This window comes from Oratosquilla oratoria, chromosome 41, assembly GCF_046742065.1.
Source record: "Oratosquilla oratoria isolate Oo_2021 chromosome 41, ASM4674206v1, whole genome shotgun sequence".
Taxonomy (NCBI): domain Eukaryota; kingdom Metazoa; phylum Arthropoda; class Malacostraca; order Stomatopoda; family Squillidae; genus Oratosquilla; species Oratosquilla oratoria.
The window spans coordinates 9,014,526-9,029,657 of record NC_134817.1 but is presented as its reverse complement, the minus strand read 5'-3'; the positions used below and the strand labels follow the sequence as shown (position 1 = coordinate 9,029,657).

At 41.6% G+C, this 15,132-nt stretch overlaps 1 protein-coding gene across 6 annotated transcripts in view; it reads left to right on the top strand.

Annotated features, from left to right (window-relative positions):
• The window catches only part of LOC143020952 (uncharacterized), a 182,758-nt gene that overhangs the window by 103,420 nt on the left and 64,206 nt on the right, over nucleotides 1–15,132 (top strand). For 4 of the 6 annotated variants that reach the window (XM_076177971.1, XM_076177976.1, XM_076177972.1 and 1 more), the window contains exon 2: nucleotides 14,935–15,085. In XM_076177971.1, coding sequence (XP_076034086.1) covers nucleotides 14,935–15,085 — 151 coding nt within the window. Of the gene's footprint in view, nucleotides 1–5,494; nucleotides 5,688–14,934; nucleotides 15,086–15,132 lie in introns of those variants that run through there. The other 2 variants (XM_076177975.1, XM_076177974.1) reach the window with 2 other exon arrangements.

Sequence of the window (15,132 nt, the reverse complement as noted above, 5' to 3'; positions counted from 1 at the left end):
ATCGTGAACTATTATCACATCGTGGCATCATGTAATCATATCGTGATGACACCAACAAAATGACGTCACAGGACCCCCATCGTGACGTCATATGTTTTCATTGTAATTCCACTGGACCATACAGTAATGCTACAGAATTAGTGATGTCACATGGTCACATCGTGATGCCACAGGGTTACATCACGTGACGTCACAGGATCACATCACGGCGTCATAGGATCACATCGTGACATCCAAGAATCATATAGTGACTTCAAAGGATCACTGACGTCACAGGATCACATTGTGATATAGCGAGGTGTCATTTCCTGGGTGCCTGGACAACCTAGTAGGGCGGAGTCCAGATCGAGACGTCAAATGATGTCATTCAGGTGATGAGAGGACCCCGTACTGAAGAGCGTTTTCACCAGGCGAGACCCCCTCTTTGCTGAATAAAATCCCTCGCCGCTACACAAGGGGAATGCATGTAAGGTCATACCATGAGAAGGGGCGGATCTCGTAAGAGTCCGTCGTGGTAGGAGGATAAGGTAAAGATGAACGGAGGTGGTCCTCCACCCCGTCCCCCAACCCGACGGTCGTCTGATTGGGGGAGGGGGGGTCGTCATCATGAGAGGGGCCTTTCAGTCCTATACCCGCCGCCGGCGCGGAGGGGCGGAGGGAAGGACCAGGAGGGAGTGTGGGAGGGGGGGGGGCGGAGCCGGAGGCTCGTTAGAAGGTTGCTCTGGTGGGGGGTGCTCTGGTCTGCGCGGCCTGAAAGGCCGGATAGCGAGATAGGGCAGAGTCGAAGACGGGGCCTATCAGGGACGGAAGGTGGGTGGTGCCGTGACCGGGATGTGGAGGGTGTGGACGAGCTGAGCGTCCTAGGCCTCTTGGGAGAGATAGAACTCTTTCTCGAGCGGGTCTTCCTGTTGGGTCTACGTGAGCGGCTCCGGGAGGAAGGTGGGCTCACGGACCCGCCCGAAAAGGCAAGCCGAAAGGTGTTAGAGGGCCACGGCCTGAGTCTTGGCTTTACCCTGGGCCTTGGCCTGGGAGTGGGCATGGGCTTGGGCCTGAGCCTGGGCTTCGGCCTCGGCCTGGGCTCCGGCTTCGGCATGGGCTCCGGCTTCGGCCTGGGCCTGAGCCTGGGCTTCGGCCTCGGCCTGGGCTCCGGCTTCGGCCTGGGGGGCCTGAGCCTGGGCTTCGGCCTCGGCCTGGGCTCCGGCTTCGGCCTGGGTTTCGGCCTGGGCCTGAGCATGGGCCTGTGCCTGGTCCTGGGCTTCGGTCTGGGCCCGGGCCTGGGCCTCGGCCTGGGTCTGGGGCCTCGGCTTCGGCCTGTGCCCTGGCCTGGTCCTTGGCCTAGGTCTCGGCCTGGGTCTGGACCTGGGGCTACCGAGAGGCCTGATGACCCTCGGGGGCGTCACCCTCCGTACCATAAGACACGCCCCCCTGTCCTCCGAGATGACCCGGGTTGTTTACCAGGGACGACTCGGAGATGGGGACGGATTGCGTGCGTATAAGGTCAAAGTCTACGCATAGGGCCTGACGAAGCAAGCCGTGAGGCGTTAGAGGACCATTGATGGTCGGAGGTATGGGGCTGCCGAGAAGCCTGATGACCCTCGGGGGCGCCACCCTCCGTATCATAAGACACGTCCCCCTGTCCTCTGTGAGGCCCGGGTTCTTACCACGGACGACCCGAAGACGTATGGGGAACGGATTACGAGTGGAAAAGGTCAAAGTCCACGCCTAGGGCCTGACGATGCAAGCCGTGAGGCGTAAGAGGACCATTGATGGTCGTAGGTATGGGGCTGCCGAGAGGCCCGATTACCCTCGGGGACGCCACCCTCTGTATCATAAGACACGTCCCACTGTCCTCTGAGAGGCCCGGGTTCTTACCACGGACGACCCGAAGACGTATGGGGGAACGAATTACGAGTGGAAAAGGTCAAAGTCTACGCCTAGGGCCTGACGATGCAAGCCGTGAGGCGTTAGAGGACCATTGATGGTCGGAGGTATGGGGCTGCCGAGAGGCCCGATGACCCTCGGGGGCGCCACCCTCCATACCATAAGACACGTCCCCCTGTCCTCCGAGAGGATCCGGGTTGTTTACCAGGGACGACTCGGAGACGGGGACGGATTGCGAGCGTATAAGGTCAAAGCCTACGCCTAGGGCCTGACGATGCAAGCCGTGAGGCGTTAGAGGACCATTGATGGTCGGAGGTATGGGGCCGCCGAGAGGCCAGACGACCCCCGGGGGCTTCCCCCTCCGCACCACCAGACTCGCAGCAATGGGCACAAACCGGACCAAATAGATTTAAGAAGGCAACAACTGGTTCACTAATAGGGTGGTCGAAGAATGGGACAAACCGGCAACCACGCAGAAAGCGTTGAAACTATCAGTTGATTAACAAGCAGGAAACAGACTCACCGGCAAAAACCAAAGGCCGGCAACGGGTATACCGCTCAGTCCGTTTCCGCGCTAGAAGTGGCGACTCAGGCGAGCCGGCTAAGAAGGGAGGGGGAGGTGGGGTCGACAATGCGCATGCCTGCACAGAGCCGGGAATTTTAAAGTGATGATTCTGGCGGAAAATTCCAACCAAACTCAACCTTCGGGAAGTGGCCATATGACCAGGAATGTGGTATGGGATTATCGCTATAGCTTCGCTGTGCAGGTTTCTTTCAGCCGATAATGGTAGAATACATATTACTCCAACACTGGCGTTACATGTTATGGTATTTGGATTTGGGTATCTGTCAGGGTTGTCAAGGAAGTGAACAGGGTTGGAAAAAGAGAGGCAGAGAGCTGATGAAAGATTTCTTTACATAAATTTGCCGGTTTGCGGTAGAATCCTTCAACTTGTCTTACTTCAGCCACAAGGTTTTCTCGGTTTTAGCAGGTGAAGTGCTACTCTGGTTTGTAGAGGATAATGATAAACACTTTTATGTGTATGTTTGTGCTTATGTTTGCATTATTTTGTTACCTTTCCTAATGGAGGTTTGTCTGTGTATTTTCAGAATCCTCATCATTCCTGTAGTCTGAATAAAGGTTGCTGAAATAACTGATGTTTATATATGATGATTTTTTTAACTAGAGATCTTCCCTCCATAGTTATTGTTTACGTTGAAGAACGGTGTGCGCATATGGGAGTTCAATACAGTACCTAACTGAAAAAAACACCACACAGGAATAATGAAGATTCTGAAAATACACAAATCTCCATTAGGAAAGGTAACAAAATAATACAAACATGAACATAAACTTTGTTCATCACTATCCTTATCCTCTAGTTTGGATACTCATATACTTGTGATAATGATACTGGTCCTTCGTGATAGCCGCCGCCGCAGTTGTTGTTTTCATCATTCAGAGGAAATACCCATTACGCAAGAAATGGAAATTCCCATTACGCAAGAAATAATTCTTAACTTTCCCGTCAATACTTAAACACTTCCTGTGTTCTAGGTAATAGATTAATTGAATTCTGTTGCTCCTCAGGACCTATGTTAAGTGCAGTTGTTACACGTTGGAGAACATGTTTATGGTATGGGTGCAATCTGCCATCCCGACACTATCAAGTTGAATTCTATTGTTTTCGTAGATTCATCGTGTTCAAAGCATTAAACCTCATCTCCGTCATACACTTCTCACAGTTTCAGGCAGAATGCAACATGTCCATATCAACATGGAATTGATGCACTTTGACACGGAAACACTCACACTGCGTTATGCCTTCTAATAACATAAAAGAAAAAAAAATGTGGAGTTAATGCAGTCTGCCTGTTGAGACCTCGATATAATGGTAAGACAGGATTAACCCACCTTAGAATAAGGTTCATCTTTTTCTGGAAATTCCATAGACACCACGTAAATACTGCAATTGTATATAGGAACTGGGAAGGCATTGAAAATGAGGATAAGCCAATATAGATATATTAGAATAGTCTGAATGTCAAATGGGTTGTTTTTACATGTGAGAGAGTATGAGAATAAGGATCACGTCAAAATTAGCGAATCCAGTCAGCAGGGTATATGTGAGTGCTGAGATCTCTTCCGGGAGGGTAGTAGCTGTCGATCACAAGTCCAGCACGTGATCCGAGACCATGGTAAATTACGCACACGACTCGATGGCGTAGTGGTAGCGTTCGCAGCCGCCACTACGGCAGTCCTGGTTCGAATCCCGTCCTGGGCTGATAGAATTTCAGGATCGCTGCGCTGCGAGTCGTTACTCCAACTCGTGGTCGGGGAGTTAGGGTGTACAGTATGTGCATGTAAGATCACAGCATTACCCATAGATCGGTCATATATGAGCTCTCTTCTGAGAGGGAAATCGCTGTTGATCACGAGCCCAACAGGTGATCCAAGACCAATGGTGAACACACACACACACACACACTTACTTTCTAAAAGGAGAAAGGTTGAAAGGAAATGTTTTTTAAGAGAGAGAGGAGATTTGATAGCTATTTACAGAATCATGAAAGGCATAGAAATTACTGATAGAGAGAATCTGATAAAATGGGATGACAGAAATACAAGAGGACACAGAAAGAAAATAAAAAAAAGACAGCTATAGAAGAGATTTGAAAAAGACAAGCTTTCCTCACAGAGTAATAGACAGTTGGAACAAGTTAGATGAGAAAGTGGTGTGTGCAAAAACAATACATGAATTAAAAAATAGTTTAGATAAAATGAGATATGAAGACGGGACCCCACGAGCATAGCTCCCCTTCCCGTAAAATACAACTAGGTAAATACACACACACACACACACACACGGATATGAAAGGATGTTCCACTATTTTTCATTCATTCCATTTGGGGTCACTTTATATTGAAAGTGTCCGTGCGTGTGGGGTAACAAAAGCAGATATCTCAATAGCTCTGTTTTTGTTACCCCCCACGGGCACTTTCAATATAAAGTGATTCCATTTGGAATAGAAAATAGTGAACATCCTTTCAGTGCCTTGTAAAAAGGCTAGTCCGTAATATATATCTATATATATCTATATATATATATATATATATATATATATATATATATATATATATATATATATATGTTTTTGTGTGTGTGTGTGTGTGTGTGTGTGTGTGTGTGTGTGTGTGTGTGTGCAACACTGAATGGGTCCCAGTGATTAGAGATACATTTTAACAACCACGGTGCACTTTAATTCTAAGACCGATGTTGATGGCTTAGAACTAGTGCATTGTGGTTGTTAAAATTATATATATATATATATATATATATATATATATATATATATATATATATATATATAATATACGTGTATGTATATATTTATATATTTATTGGGGGGGGGGAGAGAGAGAGATAGGATATGTCCTTTTGTTTTCTAAAATGTCCTATTTTTGTTAGACAAAGAATCCTGTCCTTTACTCTCGTCTTTCGTCTGGTCATATCTGGCAACCTTTCCGTACATTAACGCGGGAATGGAGATACAGTTCAGTTTGAGTGTTTATATTTCGGAGTTCGGTTGTTGGTGAACGTAAATATAATTTGTTTCCATTGTTTAACATAACAGTTATTCAAATGTAATACAGGTGAAAATACGAGTTCTCTGAATGCGGTGGTCAAAGTTTCAGAAGTTGAACATGCCTATAAACAGAGTCAGATGAAGTGAATCGGTATCTACAGGAAGCTTTCACCTCGTGTGTTTACATGAAACCTGGGCGTGCAATGTCAGGGTGAGAGGTACTTAATGTGAATCGTTATTGTGATGGCGATCTTACTACTACACGGAACGTTTGAGCTTTGCATTACACAAATGTCAGATGGACGCAGGCAAATGAGGCTATGTCCAGATCAATATTTAAAGCAACATATTGTACAAATTTATGTCTGGCCGACACGGCCTCAACTCCTCAAAATCAAACACTACCTACTAGCCAACTTAAAACATCTGTTCAACCTAGTGTTGAACGCTCCCAATGTGCTCCTGCTAACTTAAATCATATGGCAAGCTATTTCAAACATTTACTGCATGCTCACTAAAATATTTTTGTCTGATTTTGGTATTGCTCCAAAAATTTTCCAATTTATCCCAATATCCTCTAGTAATTCCCTCTAATTTTATCAATACTTTTGGTGTTTCATTGTGATCATATATTTTTATCCTCTTGAATATGATGACACCCATGTATGTGTCATGAGCCTTGAGTGGGGTGGATGAGGATGCTGGGTTTGGCTTTCTGATCATATTTTGTAGGTATAGCTGACTCCTGTATTCTGTGAACAGACTTTATCGCATTTTCTGTGACATTATGTTTTTTCAGGGTGAGAGGGAACAAGTAGAACAGCAGTAACTTTATATTTTGTAATGCATGTATAGTGATGCATCATCATACATGATACATCAGGCAAACTGATGTGCGCATGAATATCAAGAGGCACTAATGCCCATTATGTTTTTCTGAGAGAATATGTCTGTGGGTCACAAAAAAGTTGGATGGACTTTTCTGAGTGGCAGCTTTTTGGTAAATTCAGACATATTATTTCCGTAAGTACTGTCTAGACCAGGGGTTCTTAACCTTTTTTCACCAATTCCCCACATTTTAGTGAGCGAACTCTCCATTTCCCACCACAGCATCGGTCTTTGACAAATTCGATTTGAACCCATGCAGTGTTTAGTATGTAAATATACGCTTTGCTTTTTTGTGCCATTTTACGGCCCTTAATTTTTGTTTGCATATATTAGATTTTTTACTAACAGTTATCACATGGAAATAAGATACACCAGAAACAAACAAAAAGAAACAAAAACACATCGATTAAAAAAAAAAAAAGACAGTGGTTCTTCTGTCCGACCAGTCATTCCCCACTTGGCAACTCTGCCATTCCCCACAGGTTAAGAACCACTGGTCTAGACTATTTTTACCCTTATTCGCATAAGAAAATTGAGGGATTGTCAATACTTTGCTCCTTACTACATCACCATTTGTCCACACAATGGGGCATGTCCTATATCATTTGAAAGGTAATTTAAATGCCAGTATAATAGTGTTTAAATTGTCAATATAGGATGTATTTTCATCCATACAGGGGCATCCAAACTTCACTATTTTTGGGGGGAAACACTAAACACCTGACAAATTTTAGATAGGAGCACAAACTTTATTTTTGCCAGCGTTTAAGATTGATGCAAATATGTATTGACAATTACATGCAATATTTATTGACTTTTCCATTATTTATTTTGTTTATTGAGGTATTCACTTGGCTATGTCAATTGCCGACTTGGCACACTTAGTTGTCATCAATGTCTGTGATTTCTTCTAATCCATCACCATCATCTACCATATTATGGCACCCTTGGAGTGTGCATGCTGGGGTGCATCTGAGTCCATTCACCAGACACTGGCAAGCTGGGAATGTACATTTCTTGTACTTGCAAGCAAGGAACTCAATGGCCATTTCAGGAGCAGGAGGTCCATCCATCCACGTCACTATGAGCTGCCCATCTTCCATTGACCAACCATGTCCAACAGGACTGGGAGTGACAGGAGAGGCTTGGAGAGCATGTCGTCAGAGAGCAGCTTGGTAATTTGCATGAGCAGCATGCTGGTATAGGCAATGCTAACATGGAGGCAGTTGTCCAGATTCAACATTTCCTTTCTTTACCCTAAAGAGGTGGTATTGAAGCTCATTGATGTCAGTTACTGTCATCTTTGATGCATACATCTGGCATGTGAAGTGCTGGATTTTACCGAATAGCTCTTCTGAAAGCTCCCATTCCTGTCCGACTTGTTTCATTGTCTCACACAACTCCATACTCTGCAGGATAAGTTTGAGAGGTGAAACTTTTCCTTGTCCAGCGAAGCAGCTCACAGAATCATGGCCTGTATATGCATGCAATCCTATGAGAGCAGAACACGCATCCTTGCCGAGTTACAATGTCAGTCTTGTAACATCTATGTATCTGATTCGATTGCTGGTTCCACATCTGATGAAGATATTCTCGAATTCATTGTTGAAAGCAAGGCACAAGATGAAAACATCAGTGTCCTCAGATGAGATTATGATTGTATGAAAGCATGTCTGGTGTGAAGCAGGATCCTACAGTCTGCTTCCTTGTGGGTGGTTCTCAAGCTTGGGTTCCTGGCTCAGTTGTTCAACTTCATACATTCATCACCAACTGTAACATGCATCTCAACATTGCCAGGTTTTTTTATATAGTCTGGTGTCATCCACTCTTCAGCTAGGAACTGTCAAAGCAGTCTTACTTGTAGAACACCTCAGAAGTCTCCGCCATTGTCGTATCTTGTGACCTGGAGTTATTGTAGAGAATGATATCCCTGTGTCCGACATTCTCGTCTCTCTTTCTGCGTTTTGATGGACACATCTTTGCATACATCAAAGATGACATCAATCCGCTTGCTCCCTGATGAAACATGCAGAATTGATGAGAAAAGGATGATCACCAACTCAGAGAACGTCTTGCCATCACCATTCGCTTTGTGAAGCAGTGTCATTCCATCCACAATACAAGCTGATGGGGTGGGGATGGTGTCAGCTGCTGTTACCCTTTGTTCCAAGTTCCTCACCAGAGCTGCTTTGTTGGTTCTTTTCATTGTGCCATCTGAGTTTGCTAAGGCCCAGGGAAGTGGTCCTAAAGGGTGCTTTAACTCTTCCTGCATATCTAGGTTTCTGCTTGATGCAACCTGCAACATATGCCCAAATAGCCTGTGGTCAGCTTTCAGAGATATTTCCTTGTTTGATACCCTAGTCTTTTTCGATTTCTTAATACTTCCAAACGTCTTGAATGTCAGTTTTGGGAGTCGATTGTAGAATACAGTAGAAGCCCGATTTAACGAACTAATTCAGCCAAGGTCCAGTCCTTTAAATTGAATTTCCCGTTAAATTGAGCGAGTGAGCATTGGTGTAACAGTGTTGCCAGAGCGGATTATAAAAATGATACGTACCTAAAAATTCCCTAGTGTACACACACACACACATACAGTATATATATTATTGTAAGTGAATTATAGGCAGCACAATCGTGAATTGCAAACGAACAGCAACGTGCAGTAATTTGTTGCAACGTGTGTGTGTGTGTGGTGTAACAATGATATGAGCTGTCTGTGAATTTTGCGGAATATTAGTCATAGCTTCATGTTTGGTTCGATGTACATAAATCTAGTGATAAATAGGACTGGGCAGTTGGTTTTTGGAGAGTGAGTGTTATTGTTGTGTTGTTGCAGAAAACGTAGTTCGTTATTATAGAAGTGTTTTTCGTGGTGATTACTCTCGTGTACTGATTTTGAATTTTCCCATCAACTTACTGTTTCATTATTTTGTTTTCCTATTATACCGTCTATTTCTACTTGAATATATTTCTGCTACAATTATACTTTATACATATACTGAATTATATATTATTGTATATATATATATATATATATATATATATATATGTATGTATGTATATATATATATATTTATATACCTCCAAAGTACTAAATTATAAATTTTTCCTTGACTCCACCACCACAATCTGGTAACATCTGGTAACATTGGACTCTGAGACACGCATGTGGCCAGTTGACGGAAAATGCTCAACTTAGCTTACAGTTCCCGCTAAATTGAGCTATTTCCGTAGACGCGCGTCTGGCCAGCTAGATGAAAATGGTCAACTTAGCGGACCATTTCCGCTAAGATGAGCATTTTCGTTATTGCTATTTGCAGTTCGCTAATTTGAGCTTCTGCTAAATTGAGATTCGTTAAATTGGGCTTCTACTGTACTCTTGTTGTTGATCGATCGGCACTCAGTCTCTCTTGCACAAATGATTCATAGGCTGCATCACCTTTATCCTTTGCTTCTAGAGGATCACTGCATACCTCAGGAGATGTCACGACTCCAGTAGGGAGGTTGGTTATGTCATTTTCTTTGAAAGGATTTATCCAGGTGTCCTCAATCAAACTCGTTAGTGATTGAACATCATGTTCATCTCTGCAAATTCAAGATGGCTCAAGATCGACATGGATGACACTGGAGGAATGTGCTTGTGTCATGTCTCGTAGGTTACGGAAGCAGATGCTCTGACACTCAGTAGTTAGGTAGTAGCGACTGGTGGCTCCACACTTTAAGCTGTATCCATTTATTTCTCCTGATGTTTGAGTATCTCTGTTCACAGTTTCTTCTATCGTTTCTAACCTGCAGGTTTTGAGAAGTAAGTTTTTGTCATTCTGCTTGAGTGCCTGATTTTCAAGGAACAAATGCATATTTTCTTTGGCCAGTGTGGATCTTCAGATGTGGTCTTGTATGGCTAATACTCGGCCATGTTCATCAGACATCATCTCCGGGCTGTCACCAAACTCCCTTTCCAGTCTTCTCCGCATGTGATTTTTTGTTTCACGCTTCACAACTCTAATGCCGAGTTGAAGATGTCCGTCCTTATGTATTCAAATAACAAACCAAATGCTTTTTCTTGTTTTATCAAGTATGTGTCCTCAACTGTGTTGCCATTGTGTGGGATAGGTCTGATTCGGGTGTATTCTTGATAACAACTTTTGTGGTAGTGAGCTGCAGCTGCAACTGTGTTTCTCGAAGTAATGGCTAAAATCTTTGTCTAATTTTTGCTTAGCTATTCTTCTCACGGTGTCATCTGATCTCAGTTCCACAGATTGGATCAGTGGCTCTCGTGTATTTGAATTTCTTGTGTATTTCGAAACTTTGTCACAAAAAATGCAGACTTTACTATAAACTCTGTTTTGGGGTGTTTCAGTATTTCGTTGCAATGATCCTGTTCTATTTTTTGTTGATGCAGAAAGATTGCCGTCTTGGTCCATTGTTGGTGTGTATCGTGATTCAAGCTGTTGAAGTTTTTTCTTGCGGGTGAATGTTTTTCTGCATTTCGAATGGAGTACACATCTGGAACCTCTCTTGCTTTTGAGTGTTGCAAAATGGTTTCATTGTCATGTTTCGCCGCAATGAGGAGAGAGCACCATGACTTGAAGTCCTTGCACTTCATAACTTCTCCCAAAGCTCCACATATAGCACATTGCTGTCCAGACATCTCAATCTGACGATGCTGCCGTGGAAGCCTTTCTTCATCCTCGTCTTTGCTTACCATGTCGCCAGTTTACACCTCAATTGTGTTGTATTGTCACATTCACCTGAAAGGAAAAAACTATAATGAAAAGAGCATGTCAATGAATTGGATTACTCATGATAGTTTATATTAGTAGTCAAGCACATTCTTCCCATCTTGCTTTTCACTATAGAACTTCGCCTGAGTATCCGAGTGTTATAGCTAAACATATACTATCTTAACTATATAACATTAACTTGCTTTATACATTTAATTATATAGGTTATTTTTTTACTCTATAAAATTTGTCACAAAACTGTCTCGTGTTTCCAACAAAATGTGGATTGTGGATACCCTTGTATGGATGAAGATGTATCCTATATTGGCAATATGAACAGTTATACAGGCATTTTAATTACCTTTCAAATGATATAGGACATGCCCCATTGTGTGGACAAATGGTGATGTAGTAAGTAGCTAAGTACTGACAATCCCTTAATTTTTTATGCAAATATGGGTAAAAATGGTCTAGACAGTACTTACGGAAATAGGTCTGAATTTACCAAAAAGCTGCCACTCAGAAAGGTCCACCCAACTTTTTTGTGACCCACAGACATAGTTCTCTCAGAAAAACATAATGGGCACTAGTGCCTCTTAATGGAAGCAAAAACTTATTTTTGACCCTCTGGCCCATGGCCTAATCTTGAATAGCTCAATTATGTCTCCCCTGATTTGTCTATATACTAGCGTTGGAAGCTTGAGTTGATGGAGCTGTTCTTTATAATGCTGGATGAGGTAGGCTTGGGGGTTTCTACTCTCGGGGTAATGGTCTTCATAAGCATGCTCAAATCAGTTTGGATGTTTTGCTTTTTCTTCTCTTCCTAGATCTCTTTGTTTCTTGCATCAATCTATCTGGACAAACTGTTCAACATTTGGATCCATGCCTTCCAGTTTTTGTAGCATAGTGTTCATCATGGACATGGCTTCAGATAAGCCCTTTGCAGTAAAACATCTGATGAATTGGAGTTCCTCTTTGGGGCCATGGTAACAGTGTACAGTAAATGAATGCAAAATTGTACTGTAAAAGAGATGTTACTGTAACGGTATCTAGTCACCGAGTGTAGTGGTAGAATGCTGTGAGTGTGAGATACTGGAATGTTGTGCTGCTATAACTGTCGTATGTGATGCTGGGCTGCCACAACTATCTTACGCGCTGTGCTGCCAGACATATACAGTGAACTCATAATAGGCATCTGCTAGACGTGGTTGTATGTAAATATCCTTCATCCTTAATTAATTTATCAAACTCTTCCACAAATGCCTTAGCTGCAGGCGCATCACTGCTAGCAGCCTCACCTTTCGACAACACGTGGTGAACCTAGTAATGCTCTCGAAAGCGACGAAACCACCCAGCACTCGCTATGAATTCATGTGAAGTGTATTCTTCACCTGCATGTTCTTTCAACATGCGAAATTAACTTGTAGCCTTACTTTGCATTGCTTGCAACATCACTTTCACATTTCTTTGCCTATTATCTTCCAACCATGTGTATAGCAACTTTTCCAATTCTGCCATAACTGTCGTATGCAATGCTGGGCTGCCACAACTATCTTACACACTGTGCTGCTAGACATATACAGTAAACTCATAATAGGCATCTGCTAGACGTACACATATATATACTGAAATACAGTACTGTATTAAAACATTAAAAAACTAAGAAAAATTATAAAAATGAAACTAAAAGGCATAAAATTTATAAATAAACAGTAAACAGGCCTAATGCAGAATATGGGATCCAATGTATTTAATGTTTTGTCCCGCAGGGCTTCTTCAGAAATAACACAGTGTAGAAACATCTGACTCCTTATATAGCCCAAGCTTGTAGGGAGAAACAAACATAAAACTGGTGTAATCACAATTTGCGTAAATTGCTTGTTGGTTTGAAATACAAAGATTCACTAGTCGGATAAAATCATAAACAGGTTCAGGTAACTCATCATGTTCAGACAATACATTGGTTAACACCTCAATGGCTTTTTTAGTTGGTACATTGGAAAATAATGATACTATATCAAAGCTTGCCATATGCTGTTTACCACACCAACTAGCAAGAAAATTATCCAAAACAATCTCTGTCAAAGTAGGCACCATTAGTGGTAAAAATCTTAAACATTCTGGTGATCTTATTAATAGGATTAAAAATGTAAGTATGAAAAATGAGCATATGGCAAGCTTTGATATAGTATCGTCATTTTCCAATGCACCAACAAAAAAGCCATTGAGGTGTTAACCAATGTATTGTCTGAACATGATTAGTTACCTGTACCTGTTTATGATTTTATCAGACTAGTGAACCTTTGTATTTCAAACTATTGTTTTACTTTTAGTGATAATTATTACAGACAGCAGGTTTGCCAATGGGTTCCCCACTAAGCCCAGTGCTGGCAAACTTGTTTCTAGAACATTTAGAAAATACTAGTTTTAACAACATTGTCCCTAGAGAGTTAGTTTGGCTTAGATACGTTGACAATGTACTTATAACAGCTCCTCGTAGGTTAGATTTGAGTAGAATTTTAAATCAGTTAAATCTTGTAGAAGATAGTATCAAGTTTACAGCAGAATATGAAACTAACAACATGTTGCCCTATCTTGATACCCTTTTAATAAGAGATGGAAACAATATAAAGTTTAAAGTTTTTAGGAAAAAGACAAATAATAATGATTACGTACATTTTTACTCTGCTACGTATATGAAAACCAAAATGGGAATTATCATAGGTTTTTATCTTTGAGGCTTGAGAATATGTTCAGAGGAGTATTTGGATGAAGAATTTAATAAAAAATTTAAAGCTTTTACTGAACTAAAGTACCCTCCTTATTTTATCCTAAAAGCCAAGAAGTTGAAATTATTCATAAAAGAGTGGGAAAAATAAAAGAAGAATGTACAGAGAGGATCATATTACCTAATACCTCAGTTGCAAACAATATTTCCTCATTAAACAAGGCTAGTGTTAATGTTGTTAAAACCAGCTTGGTAACAGTTGGCAATCTTATAAAAAAGCCAAAATAATAGTAGGGAAAATGTTTGTCAAGCAGGTGTTTACTGTGTGCCATGGGTTGTAAAAAGGTCTACATTGCTGAAAGTTTTTGTGATACTGATAAAAGAATATTGGAACATAAATATGATATGAAAACTTAGAAAATGAATAATGCCATTGTTAGACATAGATTCGATACAGGCCACAATACTGACTGGAATAATTCTAAGATTATTAAATATGAAAACCATACTATGAAATGTAGATGTTTTGAATCTGCTTTTATATCTCTCATTGATAATATAAATCAAAACAATGGATTCTTTACAATAAATAAACTTTAGCAATTTTAATAACCAAGTGACAAGCAATTTACGCAAATTGTGTTTACACCAGTTTTATGTTTGTTTCTCCCTGCAAGCTCAGGATATATAAGGAGTCAGATGTTTCTCCACTGTTATTTCTGAAGAAGCCCTGCTGGGCAAAACGTTAAATACATTGGATCCCATACTCTGCGTTTGGCCTCTCTCCTACAGTGCTGTTGCGGTCATTGCTGCTTTTACTCATAAACAGTAAACAGCTTGTATATAACAGTATTCAATAGAAAAAGTTACCTATAAATGCAACAGGTTGATAACATGTATCCTTGAGCATAACCCTCATGTCCGCCATTTTGAACAGGATCCGACTTACGACTGGTTGGTCGGAACCAATCTAGGTCGTAACTCAGATAGTGACTGTAGTCGTCATAGTTGACCATGTTCCAATGTATAGATTCTTTTACCCTCCAGTTTATAGTTTTCTTTTATATCTCATAATACTATTGAAAATGAGGTTCCCTGAACTTAGTTGCTATTTTTGTTTTTCAGAACCAGCCATGCTTGTGTCAAACTGTGTGAAACAGCTCTTTGCGGGCTGTGTTTATGACTATGTCCGCGTGGATGGGTTTGACTGGAAACCAAAGTCTACTGTGATAGTCAAGAAATTAACAGAGGAAGAAATCAAGAAATACACAAAAAGGTAACTTTTAGCATGGCCATTCTTCATGATATCACAAAGTAGACAAA